The sequence below is a fragment of the Lissotriton helveticus genome, chromosome 2_1, assembly GCF_964261635.1.
Source record: "Lissotriton helveticus chromosome 2_1, aLisHel1.1, whole genome shotgun sequence".
Classification (NCBI taxonomy): domain Eukaryota; kingdom Metazoa; phylum Chordata; class Amphibia; order Caudata; family Salamandridae; genus Lissotriton; species Lissotriton helveticus.
In genome coordinates this window covers 1,847,883,458-1,847,899,719 of record NC_136059.1, presented here as the reverse complement: position 1 = coordinate 1,847,899,719, position 16,262 = coordinate 1,847,883,458, and the positions used below count along the sequence as shown (strand labels likewise).

At 44.7% G+C, this 16,262-nt stretch overlaps 1 protein-coding gene across 1 annotated transcript in view; it reads left to right on the top strand.

The window, feature by feature from the left end:
• Positions 1-4,063: 4,063 nt before the first annotated feature.
• Positions 4,064-16,262, top strand: part of LOC144819955 (uncharacterized) — a 28,297-nt gene continuing 16,098 nt past the window's right edge. Inside the window, exon 1 of the mRNA XM_078677641.1 lies at positions 4,064-6,948. Coding sequence (XP_078533767.1) covers positions 4,176-6,071 — 1,896 coding nt within the window. The 5' untranslated portion in view covers positions 4,064-4,175 and the 3' untranslated portion in view covers positions 6,072-6,948. The remainder of the gene's footprint in view (positions 6,949-16,262) is intronic.

Genomic DNA, 16,262 nt, shown 5'->3' with positions numbered 1-16,262 from the left:
TTAGTTGGAGCCCTAACTTCTGGCCATCGGACATGGGCCTCCCCCCTAAAAAATCTTCCACTGTGAAAAGCCTAGGGATAACCATCAACGAGGACCTCTCGCTAAAATCCCAAATTGGCACCGTGGTCTCCTCTGGATTTTTCCAATTAAGGAAAATCAGGAAAATCGCCCATTTCCTTACTCCCTCCGCCTTAATCCAGGTGGTCATGGCCCTGGTACTCTCCCATATTGACTTTTCCAACAGTTTATACCTAGGCCTACCCGCAGGACAACTCAAGAGACTTCAGTACCTGCAGAATCAGGCCGCCAGGCTGATCTGCAAAGTACCCAAATGGGAACCTATCAAACCAGGCCTCGAGAGTTTGCACTGGCTCCCCGTGGCTCAAAGAACCGAATTTAAAGCCGGATGCATTATCTTTAAGGCTCTGCAAGGCAAAGGACCTCTATTTATCAGACAGCTGATCGGTAGATACGTCCCCCCACGGAACCTAAGATCTGCCCACAAAGATCTTCTAGAAGTTCCTCGTTTCAAGAAAAAACGACAAGGCGGCAGCTGTTTTCACTTCCTTGCAGCCACCCTATGGAACTCCTTACCTCTTGCCCTCAGACAGAGTAGAGACCTTCTTGCCTTCAGAAAGGCTTTTAAAACACATCTTTTCATACAAGCTTACCCGAAATAACTCCTCCGCCAGACTCTCCTCCTGTTATGTTTTTTATCTTACCAGCGCCAAGAAGCCCTCGGGCGTACGCGCGCTTTATAAATTGCCAATAACATAACATAACATAACATTGTGGGAATACGAACGTGGTCCCCTCTGGAGAAATGGGAGGAAAGGTGGTCAAAGAGGAAGAGTGTTAGAAGGAGCGTTTTGGAGACATCTCCGGGAGGAGGGTTGATGCATGCAGAGGCATACCCCTTGCGGGAGGTGGCTCATGGAGGCTATGTACACGTACCCTGGAGTAGGGGAGATCTGGCTGCCTTTACGAACACATTCCCAAAGTTGAGAGAGAGTCCAGTGGAATGGTACAAACAGGTGGAGAGGTTTGTTAAAATCTCGAAGGTGCTGTGGATCGATTTGAACACACTGTTTGACATTGTGGTCCCAAGTGACTTGTGGATAGCGTGCAAGGTTAGTGTTGAATGGCCCACCGCGGAGCCAGAACGAGATTCTGCCACGAACGGGCCGTCACCCAGGGTGATGGCAAAGTATGAGCAGGCGATCACGTGGCTGAAGACTAAGGTACCACCACAGGACATAGACTGGGTAAAAATAGATCGGACTAGACAGGAACCAAAAGAGACAGTGCATGAATACTACAAGAGGTTATTGCTGATCTTTAAGCAGTACAGTGGGTTAGATGTGATGGACCCAAAGGATATGGGACAGTTTGTATCCAAATTTGTCCTAGGACTAAGGCCTGATATTTGCCTTATGATACAGCAACATCTGATCTGTTGGCAAAATAAACCCCTAGATGAGATTTTGAGGTATGCGAGGTACTGCAGTGACGAGATAGATTCGAAGACAAAGAAGCTTAAGGACAAACTGATGTTAGTACAGATGCAAGCGGGAGGACAGGGTCAGTCAGGCAATGGCACCATGGGGAGGAGATCAGGGGGGCAAAAGAGGGACGGAGAGGAAGGTCGGAGACCTAGGATAGATATAGAGGCCCTGAAAAAGACGACCAGGTGCCATCAATGTCACGAGGTGGGGCATTGGAGACGTGAGTGTCCCCATAACCCTGACAATCAGGTACAGGAGGAGGAGGAGGAGGAGGAAGTACAAGCCCCTCCGGTACGGAAGGTGACAGTGACCAAATCCCAGACGACGAAAGGGGGGACGTCAGCCCCTAGGGCTCCAGTTCCCCAGGCACCGAAGATTTCAACAGGTAGCAAGGTATATAAGCAGATGCCTTTCATAGTGGAAGGGGACGAGTGTTACCAATTTGATCCAGTGACAGGATGGTATGTGGATGGGGAGGAGGGCTGTACTCTAGGAGCTGTACTGGAGGTAGATCAGAGAGGACCTTTTGTAGAGGCAGATGTAGATGGTCATCCCACCACATTTTTGGTTGACACTGGTGCCTCTCGGTCCACTGTGCGGTCTGCGGTGGTCCCCAACTTACCCCTTTCAGGACAGACCATCCAAGTTGTAGGAGTTGCAAACAGAAGAATGACAAACCCCCTGACTGAGCCAGTCCCTGTTAAGATTGGAAGTTTTAGTGACCGACACCAGTTCGTGGTGTGTGATTCCAGTCCTGTGTGCCTGTTAGGAAGAGATCTTTTGTGCAAACTTAATTGCACCATCTATTGTACCCCAAAGGCAGTGGAATTACAGACTAACGATGATGACGCTGATTTTAAGGTTGCAAATATGCATACGTGCATTGAGTTGTACCCTGCTATAACTGTGGAGGAACTCCCTTGGGACTTGAGAGACTCGGTCTCCCTAGAAGTCTGGGACTTCACAGGAGAAGAGATTGGACTGATCAAGGGGGTAGAGCCCGTTAGAATTCAGGTGAGACAGAATGTTGAATTCCCTCGAACTCCCCAGTACAAGCTGACCCCAGAAACTCTTGAAGGTATAAAACCTGTGATTGAGTCCATGATCAGGCAGGGAATTCTGAAGGAGGTTATGGGAAGTCCCTGTAACTCTCCGATAATGGGGTTGCAGAAGCCAAGTGGGAAGTTCAGGATTGTGCAGGATTTACGAAAAATTAACAACATAGTTGTTCTATGCTGTCCAGTGGTACCGAATCCATCAGTGATACTGTTTCAGATACCGTTCCAAGCTGAATGGTTTTCTGTGATTGATTTGTGTCAGGCTTTCTTTTCTATCCCATTGCACGAAGAAAGCCAATTTCTTTTCGCATTTAAAATAGAGAGTTGCGTTTTAACATGGTGCCGTATCCCACAAGGGTATACAGAGAGCCCATCGATCTTTAATCAATTGCTGAAAAGGAATCTTGAGAGTCTAGTACTACCGCAGAACTCCGTTCTTGTGCAGTACATAGACGACCTCCTTGTTGCGTCAGACACCGAAGATGCTTGTAGGATTGATACCATTGCCTTGTTGAACCATCTGGGGAAGAATGGACACAAGGTATCTCCCGGTAAATTACAGTACTGCCTGCAAGAAGTGCAGTATCTGGGTTACAGAATAGAGAAGGGAAAGAGAAAGGTGTCACCGGACAGGATTGAGACTATCATGAGAATGAGCGTGCCCTCGACTCAAAGAGAGGTCAGGATGTTCTTAGGCATGGTTGGCTACTGCCGACAGTGGATTGTTAACTTTTCCCTGAAAGCGAAACCACTGCAGAAACTGACGCACAAGGACGTGAGTGATCCGGTACCATGGGACACAGATTGTATGATGGCCTTTCTCGAGCTGCGAGAGGACCTGTGTCGCGCTCCAGCTCTGGGAATGCCCGATTACACCAAATCATTTGCATTGTTCTGCTGCGAGAGGGAGGGGTGTGCATTGGCAGTCTTAGTGCAAGATCATGGAGGAGTCTGTAGACCAGTTGCATACTTCTCGGCTACCTTAGATCCAGTAGCCGCAGCATTGCCCAGATGTCTCAAATCCGTTGCTGCAACGGGTGTCAGCATTGAAAGGTGTGAAAGTATTGTGATGGGATATCCACTGACAGTGCATGTACCTCATTCTGTGGAATTGTTGAGGACCAGGACCAACACGCAGCACTTGACCAACAACAGGCTCACACGCTATGAGCAGGTTATACTTGCTGCGGAGAATGTGACCCTCAGGAGGTGCTCTGTCTTGAATCCTGCTACTTTGTTACCATTACCGAATGATATAGAAGATGATTGGGAAGATCATGATTGTCTTGATGTAACTGAACTATGCACCAAGCCTAGACCGGATATTGTTGATGTGCCATTAACAGACCCTGATGAAATTTATTTTGTGGATGGCTCATGTGTAAGAGACAATACTGGCCAGTTGAGAGCAGCCTTTGCTGTCTGCACTATTTCTGGAGTAATTGAAGCAGCCTGCCTGGAAGGAGTACACTCTGCACAGGTGGCTGAGATAATTGCATTGACACGCGCCTGTTTAGCAGCCAACGGCATTAAGATCACTATATTCACGGACAGCCAGTACGGATTTGGGGTGGTTTATGACTTTGGCCAGTTGTGGTCCCAGAGGGGTTACATGACATCATCGGGCTCCCCAATCAGAAATGGTGAATTTATCAGGTTATTGCTGGAGGCCTTGCAAAGACCTGCAGAAATAGCTGTGGTAAAATGCACAGCACACACAAAGGGAACGGATTTTGTGACACAAGGGAACCGTTATGCTGATAAAGTTGCACGCTATTGTGCAGAGCAGGGATACTCCTTTACGGAACAAACAATTGAGGGACCAAGGGAAAGAACCGAACTAAGCATGATGCTTGAGGTGGCAGACACATGGGAAGAGCTGAGAGACATGCAAGGACAGACATCTGATTATGAAAAAAGAGTGTGGGAATCGGCTGGCTGTGTGAAAGGAGATTTGGACATGTGGGTTTCAGCTGATGGAAGAGCTGTGTTACCGAATGAGTTGGTGAGTGCAATGGCACGACAGATACATGGTCCTGTGCATCTGGGAAGGGATGCAATGGTGCGTGTGTTCAGACAAACGTGGTACAACCCAAAATTTAGACAGGCCGCAGAAGCAGTATGTCAGAGATGTGTGACATGTCAACAGTTGAATGTTGGGAAAAGAACACCTGTTACATTGAGTCACATTGGGAGGTCCGGCGGACCTTTCTATAGGATACAGATAGATTTCATCGAGATGCCGAGGTGCAATCGCCTCAGGTACGTCTTGGTGATCGTGTGTGTGTTTTCTAGATGGGTTGAGGCATATCCCACTCGTAGGTGCGATACACTCACAGTAGCAAAACTGTTGTTGAGGGAGCTAGTGCCACGATTCGGGGTTCCGACCTCTTTGGAATCTGACAGAGGAAAACACTTTAATAGCGAAGTTGTGAAGATGCTTTGCTCTGCCCTGAACATTGACCAGAGACTGCATTGTAGCTATAGACCAGAGGCTTCTGGCATAGTGGAGCAAATCAATGGGACCTTGAAACCTCGAATGGCAAAAGTGTGCTCATCCACGTCCCTGAAGTGGCCCGATGCCTTGCCATTGGTACTAATGAGCATGCGTAGTACCCCAGACAGAAGGACAGGGCTCTCGCCCCATGAAGTGCTGATGGGGATGGCTATGAGACTGCCATCTATTCCTACAACTGCCTTGATGAATATCACAGATGATGTGATTCTTGACTATTGCAGAGGACTTTCTGATGTCATGCGTTCTGTGTCTCTTCAGGTGCAGGCTGCTGAAATTCCGGCTTCTAGCGACCTTTGTCACGACCTGTGCCCTGGTGACTGGGTCCTGGTGCGGAAGCACGTCAGGAAGAGCTGCCTGGACGTACGTTGGAGAGGACCTTTCCAAGTGATCCTAGTCACTACTACTGCTGTGAAGTGCGGTGGATTTCCAAATTGGGTCCATGCTTCTCACACCCGACGAGTCCCTGCACCCAAGGAGAGGACAGCTCCGCTCGTAGATGAAAATAATAACGAAGAAGAAGATTCATCAGAGGGAGCAAGTCAAGCTGTGGGGGTGCCTGTAGAACTTGGGGACTCCCCTGATCAAGCAGGAAACGGCCAAGACGAAAGTGACACGGAATCTGCCTCAGAGGGAGGAAGTGGCGGAGAAGGCGATCTGAGCGCAGAAGAGGTCGACAGTGGAGACGAACAGGGGGTGCGAACGAGAACAAGAAGGGCAAGAAGTGCAGGGGATCATTGGCCCAAGAGACGGAGGCGAATGAATGTGAGATTGGCTTCCGAAAAAGATCTTGCTCCTGTGTCCGAAGAATCAGATCCGGAAGAAGGAGAACAAGGAGCCGAGCAAGGGGGTCCGAGGAGGTCAAGGAGGGTGAGAGTACCTTCCCAAAGATACGCCACTCCAGAGTGGACCTACCCTTTTACAAATGCCAGGAGTACTGAGGTCCGGGAGGGTGAGGTCAGTAGCAGTGACCAGTACGATCCCAAATGTTAATCTGGAAGTGATACTGTTGGTTCCTGGACTTGAAATCGAAGGTAAACTGACACTCACCATTCCCAATCCCCTCTCCTAAGCAAGATATGTGATTTACTCCTGGATAGACTGATTTTTCCTACTTTTGTACCCGACATGCCAGCATATGATGAAGTTGTGCTCCGCATGGAACTTTTAGATTATGTGTTGCAAGCAATTGGATCAAGTATAATCATAGACTATTGAGAACTTTGAACTTTGAATTTGCTTTGAAAAACTTTCTGAAAAGACTTTGTGAATAACTGTTGAACTTAACCTAGAGCCGAGTGAAAGAAGAACAAATTTAGGGACTTTCCATAGAGGACGGAGAAGGGTTAAGGTTGTCTGTCGTTGAAACAAAGAAGAACTAAAACTGGACTTTCCGCTTTTCAAGGTGGTTCGAGAGACTCAAATAGCACAGGAAGAGACTTTTGGGTGCTTTCCGAGAACAAACTACTTTGTACTGAGACCATGGCGTCTGGAAACCCGAATCGTAGAGCCAAATTCATAGTAGGCACTCTTTTAGGAGGAGTGATACTCCTTATAGCTATAGTAGTTTTAGTTTCTTATTTTGCACCACACGAACAGGTAGAGAAGGCAGTGGGGACATCGACACCTACCACTCCTAGCCAGAAGGAAGAGAGAGAGCGAAGAGAGAAAGCCATACTAGCCGCAGAAAGCCGTAGGCTACACACTGATCTGTCTAAAGGAAATTTTGGGCAGAATGCTTATGCAAAGCTGTTGTATGAATACATTGAGGCGATGGATGCGAAGGACTGTTATGTGTGCATGCAATTACCAGCTTCAGTAGATGAGGGTAGTAGATACCATCACCTTCCATTGACATATGGAATATCCTGTAGTTTGCTGATTAGTATCCTATATGGACGAAATCACTTTGAATATTTCTTTTCGAATTATGATGCTGTGTTACCAGAAGTCCCGAATTACAAGCATTTGAACAAGTGGGGCTGTTATAAGTCCGAGGACAGACTTGGGTATTTTTTCATTCCCACTCGAGAGCTAGACACCCCGTATGCACATCGACACAACTTGACATGTTTGTTATCAGATACAGAAAAGAAGTTCATTGAACAGGTAGAAGATAGGTACACGAAACAGAAAAAGTTGCGAGATTCAGGGCAAGGAAAGGTAGATTGGACCGAAGAAGAGAAGCAGCATAAGTCAAGAGGGAGTTATGGACCAATAGCTCTAGATGAAATACAGAAATTGAAGTTGTGTCTACACAGACCACAGACGTATTATGAGAATGTGTATGTGGGTCAGACTACGTGCGACCACACCTTCACCTTAGAATACTATACAAAGGACTTCTTGAAGAGCGTGGTTCAGGTGATTCCTACTGTGTATTTTGTCTGCGGAAAGAATGCGTATGTGAGATTGCCAGAGAAGTGGTATGGAACTTGTTACCTAGCAATCATCTTTCCCAAGATTTATCATACGGAAGATTTTGCACTCTTAGAGGGAGGACCTCAAAGGAGGGTTAAGCGAGGGGAAAGTGCGGGAGCAATTGTGGGAGATGTGTTTGGAGCAGCGATACCTACGTTGGGTGTCATTTTGAATGACATAAAGATACGGCGGCTGGCAACTGTTGTGGATGAATTGCCAATGAATACTGCCAAGTCATTGGTGTTGGTTGAGGGTGAGATGTTGTCGATCAGGACAATGGTTTTACAGAACCGTCTTGCTCTTGACGTCATACTAGCAAAAGAGGGCGGGGTCTGTAAACGTTTGAAGGTCCAAGAATGTTGCACTTATATACCAGACAACTCTAAGGATCTGGAGAAATATATAAGCAACATTACTGCAATCCATTATGAAATAGAGGACTTGACGCAAGAGAATGCGTGGGAGACGGTTGGCAAGGGATTTGGGAAGGTTGGAAGCTGGTTTGCCAACTTGGGAAAGAGCTTTCTTGGATTTGTACTGAAGCCCCTTATCATAGCAGTGGCATGTGTGATTGGATTGTGGGGTTTGGTAAGATTGTATAAGTGGTACAGGTCCAATAGGTTGGCGAGATCAATGAGAGCGCAAGAAATGCGAATGGAAAGGCTGCAGGATAGTCAATACCGCAGCCTGAGAGCATTGGAATCGTTCAAACGAGGGAAAATGGCCACAAGCTCAGTTTAGTTGATTCTTACCCTAAGGAAGATGTGTAGGTGGTGATGACACGGGTCATCAAAGGGGGGAACTGAGAGAGCGCCATTTACAGTGAAGTTTGTAGGGGTGCAGCATATGTACAAGTAGTTAGCACGCGTATATATAGAGGACTTTTAATCATGTTTAGATGCAATGTATGACAAGTACTCAAGTAAATTGGTATCAGAGAATGTGCAGAGCCAACGTTACAAGGTGCAAATTCATATTTGCTGCAATATAGAGCTGCTTTGAAATGAAATCTTTTACTATTGAGAAGAGTGTTTAAATTGATTTACTAATGTGCCTTCAGATTGATTTACTGAAATGTGATCATGCTTTATGTATTCAATAATTAGTCGAATATAGAGAAAATGCATTTGTCGTTAAGGTTGAAGGCCTAGAGAACACAGAGAATTGTTCATGTAAACTTGAGGCCTAAAACTCTAGCAGAGGCCTAGTTTATGGAAATGGCGCAGGCCTGTGTGAAAATGTTTGCTTAACATATAAACGGTAGAAATGCTTATGAAAGAGGCTTTAGAAAAATGTTGCAACATTATTAAAATGTGAGCCTATTTGCGTATATTCTTTTGCAGGCGCATCACCCAGTAGATTGTAGAGTAGAAGGGCCCATTGTGTACGAGAGCTAGAAATGCTAGACCCAGACATGGAGGAGTAGACCAGGAATTTGAAGATACAACTGGAAGCGACTGAGAGTCTGAGACCCAAGGACGTTTAACGGACAAGGATGGAAGAAGGCCAAGGTGGAAAAATTCATGTAATCGACACCTTGGAGAGGGCGTACCTGAAGGCGTGTCGTTCACATTTTGGGGTTTCGTATTAGGGACAGCACCCCGAGGGTGGAGGCAGAGCAGATGGGCTGAGGAGTCAGAGAGAGTGGTTGGTCTTGGTAAATAGCTTAGCTATGACTGAGGATTCTCTAGTCTTGGAGAGAAGTGAGTGAACTTCTTTGAAGTCACCACTGCTGACACCTTTGGTTAGGTTGGGCTATTGCTGAGTAGGGATGTCACTTAGAGTAGTGTAGGGACAGATTAACCTGGATTTATGTCTTTTATTCCGATGAGTACTAGAACCCAGGTTATAGCTATTTTGTTTAGTCTGATGGTCCTGGAATTGATCTTGGTGTTGTTCATCAGTCGCCTGAGACTTTTCCGTAGGATTATGTTTGTATTAGTGCCTGTTTACCTTTTGAACCTATTGCTGAGGTGCTTGTACCTGCAGTTATTTTTGGTTATGTAATAAACTTTTCAAACTTAGTTTGGTCAGTGGTTCTTGGGGGAAGCAATTGGGATTTCTAAATTGTTTATTCTCGTATGACGGAATGCCTAATTCACTCTATGGCAGGTAAAAAGGTCTAGTCGACCTGTGACGGGATTCTGGAGAATGACAAGCAGACTCTAGAGGTAAAATCCCGCTTTTCCAATACATGGAGTATCATCAATTGCCTTCTCAGTCTTTTAGTTCCTTTGTGGGACCGTTTTTTAGTACACGCAACATTTTCTTATCTGTCATTTATGAATACCCGTGAGCAGCAAGCACCTTTTAAGCAGCAGTAAAATGAAGGACACTCACAAAATGTGCATCTCTTTTCATTATTTGAATATTTTGATTGTATAATAAATTGTTTAATGTTTCATCACGTGGAGCTCTTGTTTCAGGTTTGTTGATTGACCCTGGTTCCAGGTGTCTTCATACTGTGGGCAGCCGTGTTACCTAAATACACAACTATGAAGTAAAGAAGAGTGTTTTAGAAGAGATAGATTTGCAACCCTCTTCTTTGTGGTTGTGTATGCCTGCTAGGTGTAGGTGTTTGTCTCGGCCTAGATGAAAAGTATTAACTATCACGTGGGAGGTTCAGACAAATGCACCAATGGCGTTAGAAATTTTTTGAAGGTGCGCTTCCTTTTGAAGTGTAGCAGAAAAGTGTTTGTTGGATGTAGTCAAACTTGTGAATACATACAATTCTCTAAGCTGACCTATGTATGATGATCTTTGCAGGAAAAACACAGCTAATCCCTCAAATAGTTACTGGTGCTACCCCATAATCCCTAATGTAGTAATACAACTGAGAACTCTCAACATGGAAAATTGGCACTATCTGACCAAGAATATGCTCACTCTGACTAGAGCACTATATAGACCTGAAAAGAATGTGATGGATGGCAAAGTAACTTAATCCTAAACCAATTTCATAACTTGCTTATCTCGCATTGGGTAACTCAGCTGCTCTCCTAGTTTCTAGTTACTTTCCCCTTATTATGGCAGTCAGTATTAGGTAATAATCACTGAAAATACTTTCTAAAAAATGGTTGGAACTGTAATTACTGCTCTCAAATTATTAGCCTGTTTAGTCAGCATATTCGAATTGAATTCTTGTGGGACAACTTTGGAAATATCCAAATAATTGATGGCCATTAATATATTCAGCTAATTCAGCTCTCAAATAAATAATATTTAAATGTTAAAAAATACTTTAAAAATATTTATCTTTCATTGTAATTATTAATACAGTACATTGGACATAGACAGCTTATAGAATTATAAGTTTATAGAATTATAAGCAAACATATTTATATTAAAATGCCATCATTTAAATTTGGTAGGCATTTTATATTGGTCCAATGTCTGAGAGAAACCTCTTGTGGAACAAGAGATCAGAACACAAGATTCAATGAACAGGCAACATAACATAAGATATTGTCCATCCCCATGTTTATGTTAGTAAAAAGAAAGTAAGTTCTTAAATTGCACAGGAAAATTAAATATTGCACAGCTCAAATTGGTATATAGTTACTGGGTAGTAATCTTATCTACATATATCAGCAAAGCACTACAGTCCCTTCAGCCTCCTCTTGCTGTTCATAGAGTTCTTCCAATATGTAAGGTCCCTGATATGAAGAATGAGCATAGTTATTAATTGACTGGCGAATGCCTAGATGAGCAGTTCAACAGTTTGTTATGCTGTGAGTACACACAGACAAAATCAATAGTCCTGAATGGCAAATTTACGTCTGCATGTTGTCTCTCGGCCTTTTCATGGCTAGCCCCATTTTATCAGCTCTGCAAAGATGCGACATTTGTGGTGATGGAGGGTGGAATCTGCCAACCCACTCCTGCAACAGAGACTTTGATGATGCCGGACCATGAAGGCAGGTTCGCTCTTCACATGGCTGAAAGGTGGGGATTATCGAAGCAGATCTGCATGACAGGGGCTCATCTTTGGCAGGTGTTGTCTTCTAAATTGGATGTAGACGAGTGCTTGGCTTGAGCAGTTGCCGCACTCAGGCTGGAACTCTAGTGGCTGTTGATCTTCAGCAGTTACAGCCTCCCAGGATGGAACAGGGCTTCCCCATCAGTAGAAACAATGGATCATCCTGCATGGCAGACCCAATGCCAGACTGTTAGCACCTGACATGGATTCTGCACAACATGATGTTGCTCTATAGTTGAATGTCCTGGTGTAGTTCACCACAGGAAGTACTCAGTGACACAGGGAGAGCTTTCTTGGATCACGGTTGACTAGTCCTTCGCTTCCTCTGGCAGTCAGCTTTTTCAGCGTCTTTCTCACACCGGGAACGTTCTGGGCTTCAACTTCTTGACATTATATCCTCCTAGGTTGTTGAGATTGACTTCCGCGTGCAGAACAGCAGTGTCAGAAGGTTGAACAGGGAGGCAAACCTAATTCAAGTCCAGGCTATGCAAGGGATGCCATGGAGTACCCCAGAACCATTCAAGTAAACCGTCTTTCTCTGAAGGCCTTTGCCAGTAATGGCAGGACTGTAAAAGAGAAGGTTGAATGTCAATTATAAAGGGGAAGGGGGGTGTTAGGAGTAGCACTTATGGTAAGTCACCCAATCATTATCATGCGGATGTTAGGGCCATTCTCCCTATCTGGAATTCCACAGTAGGGAATAGGAAGGGTTGGGCTACCCCTGAATCTCGTAGATCTTCACCCTAATATGTAGGATGATGAAGATTCAGGTTTCATCTGAGCAATGCCCACTGCCTCTTTTTTTGCCTCGGTAGGAAATCCCGATGAAATAAAATGAGGTTATTCTTAAAGGAGTGAGTTTTGAGACTGATTAACAGGGAAGATTACTTTTTCCCAGGACAGGAAGAATTTCATGAGGAGGCTAAAGAAGGGAAGGATCTGGATGTGTTATTCAATCTCCACCATATGTTAAACTCATGAAAAATGTCTTCTCTACTTGTGAAGAAATGGGACTATAACTAATTGAACTAAATGTCATTGAAATATAAGGAATACTCACAGTAAATGAGTGAAAGACATATATGTATAAAAGACATAAAACAAAGACAACTTTGACAAATATGTTATTCGGTGACTTAATGCAATTGTTGGAGGAAATAAGACCTGTGAATAAAAAAATACTTTTTGTTAACTCAATTTTTTGTAACCTACAGATCAATAATTTTACAGTCCCACCATCATACTCATTTTTCAGACAGGCAATGTGGATCCACTGTCTAAGGTTTCAGAAATGGTCTGAGGTGGTTCTCCTTCAACTAGTCCTACCATCTACGGAATGTCATTGCTTAGGAAGAACTAATATTCAGCTCTTGGCTAAACCAGACCTCAATTAATTTCTAGGGCTTGCCCTTTCTCCATCCTCACTCACTTTATTCTCTGGGTCTCCACTCTCCAGCCACAGGAATACAGTCAAAAACTAATATTTTCAGTAAAAAATATTTATCTCGGGGCGTGGCAACCATCATGGCCTCGTGGACGTGATCCACTGAGACTCCACTGTATTTTTCAACAGAACCAAGGTAACTGATACCAATTAGCCATGAACAGCCCCATTTTGGCATGTTTGGGCAGTGAGGAGAGACAGGGACACTCCAGGGTCCACCTCCAAATCATAGAAGTGGTCGAATGAGCGGGAGTACTGTAACCCACTGGGAGAGGCAGTGATCTGTGTGACTGCCTGAACCAAGAGCCTTTGGACCACATTATGACTGCACTGTATTGAGCTGCTATCAAGCCTGCCACTGCAGCCACACAAGCCAATCACCTAGGTGCAGAGGTGATGTCCCTTTAAGGTAGGGGTTGTGCTCCGGCGGCTCCGAGACAGAGCTCGAGCCTGACTTTAAAATGGCAGCCATCTGCTAAGGTGGGCCTGCTGCAGGGAGTACCGGGCCCTTCACTACACCACACCTGCAGAGGAGAGATGTGTGGTATGGTAGAATGCGTTGGCTAAAATTCTGATCACCATCACGCGGAGATGGTGCATTGACAGGACTCCAGACTATCAAGTGAGAGTTTTCCAGCAATTATATGTAGGCTCCATGTCCCAGGCCCTGCTGCATCTTATGGTGCTGTGAGTGTGCTGAAATGCAGGGGGACCTCCTCCCCTAAGCTGGGCTCTCTACCCCATGTCGGATCCTTACATCTTAGGCTTGCTTCCTGGAAGACAGCAACACAAGATGTGGGGGCTGGCTTGCTTCCAGAACTGAGGGTTTTTCAATGAACATCTGAAGAGGACCAATATCTGGATTCGGAGTCTGGAGGAAGTGGTTGAGGGTCCAGACCTAGAGGCCTTCATGGCAGGATATTTTCCAAGCTTCTGGGAGAGAACCACACTGAAGTCAAACTGGATCGAATAAATAGAGTTGGCCTATTGGTGCCTGGAGGGGGGAGACGTCCCTGCAATATATTGCCAAAACTTTATTTCTTTAAAGTGAAGGACTGAATTCCACAAGCTGCCTGGAAAGCAGATACAGTCTCAATCCGGGGTGCGACTCGCTCATTATTTCAGGACATTGCCCCAGCCACAATGGCATGCTGATTACAATTTAAGCCCATCACAGATAAACTCCGCCTAAGCCGCATCAAGTACAGATGAGCCTACCCCTTTGAACTCGCTTTTGACTTCCAGAACAAGTCTCCCCATTTTGTTGATCTGGATGAAGTTGCAGACCTATTGGGGTTATCGGTTCCCGAATGCCCAGGGCCTGATGGTGTACTCGGCCAATGGCAATTGCAGCACTATATGAGGCAACAGGGGAAACGTAGGGCCTAGGCATGGTATACAAATGCTAGATTTCAATTCCTTGCCGGGAGAACTTTGTGAGGACAGAACATCTTGGATGGCTCCCCCCCTTTTTCTCCAAAGCTCTTCTTGCTTTTATTTCCCAACCTCTTCTCCTCTTGAATTCCCATAGAAGACCAGGTTAACACCAGAACCTGGACTTCTATGCGAATTCACAAGGGCATATTATCAAGCCCATTATCGCCACTTTAGTGGTTGTTTCCTGCTGATAAAAGCGGCGATAATGTATCGCCCTTTCTTGATAATATGGCCCTCAATGACTTGACCCTACCCTAGGTGAGAGCCAACTAAAACAAGGTCTTGGAGAGTCCCATTAGTAAGGATGATTTTCAATCAGCAATTGACGCTGTTAAGCTCCATAAACCACCTGGTCCAGATAGGTATACAGCTCAATTTGATAGGACTTTTAACTCAGATGTGTTTTTTTAAATTTGTCTACCCTATTTAACTACATAACTAATATCTTCTGAGTGACACGCACGATGGGCGAAGACCTGATCTTGATCATCTTGAAACCGGGGAAAGATCCTCATTATAGTGCCTCCTACAACCCATCACATTACCGAATCTTGATACCAAACTATACACAAATGTATTGACTACTAGATTAGAAGACATCAAACCAAACCTTTTCCATCCAGACCAGTCCAGTTTCATCAAAGGCCGCCAAACATCTGACACCCAAAAAACTTTTGATCAGGTGGACTGGTCCATCCTCTTCCACACGTATGTATGAGGTTACAACGCATACTTTTACAACACATACCTTTACAACACATTTTTTACAACACAACATCCATTACAACGCATTCCATTACAACGCATGCCATTACAACACATTTTTAAAAACTACCTTTACAACGCATTCCATTACAACGCATACTACCTTTACAATGCATATCATTACAACGCATAACATTACATTGCATGTATGGTAAGTATTGGATAGTGTAGGGGTAAAAATTACGATTCTAACTCCAGGGGGGTGCAACAGTAGGGTAAGTGTTGGATAGTGTAGGGGTAAAAATTACTATTCTAACTCCAGGGGGGTGCAACAGTAGGGCAAGTGTTGGATAGTATAAGGGTACTATGCGTTGTAATGTTAAGCGTTGTAATGGTATGCGTTGTAATGACATGCGTTGTAGTGGTATGCGTTGTAGTGTCATGCGTTGTAATGGTTGCGTTGTAATGGCATGCGATATAATGGATGTTGCGCTGTAAATGTTTCGTTGTAATGGTAGTGCGTTGTAAAAGTTGCGTTGTAAAGGTTGTTTCCCCTTCCACACACTTCAAGGATTTGGCTTCAGAGAAAAATGTATAGCCATGATTCAGAACTGCTACACTATCTCACAATTGCAGCTATTGGTAAATGGGGCTGGCTCTGACTGATTTTGCTTGGATTGAAGCACGAGGCAAGGGTGCCCACTATCCCCACTTTTATTTTCCCTTAGTATGAAACCCTGGCAGCTAGAGTGAGAGCTATAGAATCGATCTGAAGCCTTACATTTGGTTCTATGGAGCAAAACATTTCCATGTTCGCAGATGACGATCTGCTATTCATTATATCTCGTCAATCGTCCCTGAGTGCCCTACAAGCTGAACTACAAAAATTTGAAAAGGTGGCAGGCTTTCGGATTAATGTACACACATTTTTCCTCCTGAACTTGACTCTCTCTGCAAGTGAGATGGAGGCAATCGCTGGATCCACTTCTTCTCACTGGGTAAAAAAGATCTCACTTACCTGGCAATCAAGACCACCCCAAGAGTGCTGATCATTGTCAGGCAAACTATTCAATAGTATTGTGTCAATTAAAGCAGACTTTAAATGCTGGCCATCCTTATACTTATCATGGTTCAGTCGCATTAATGTGATAAATCACTGTCTTATCGTAAACAAAGAGATACACAATACACAATTAAA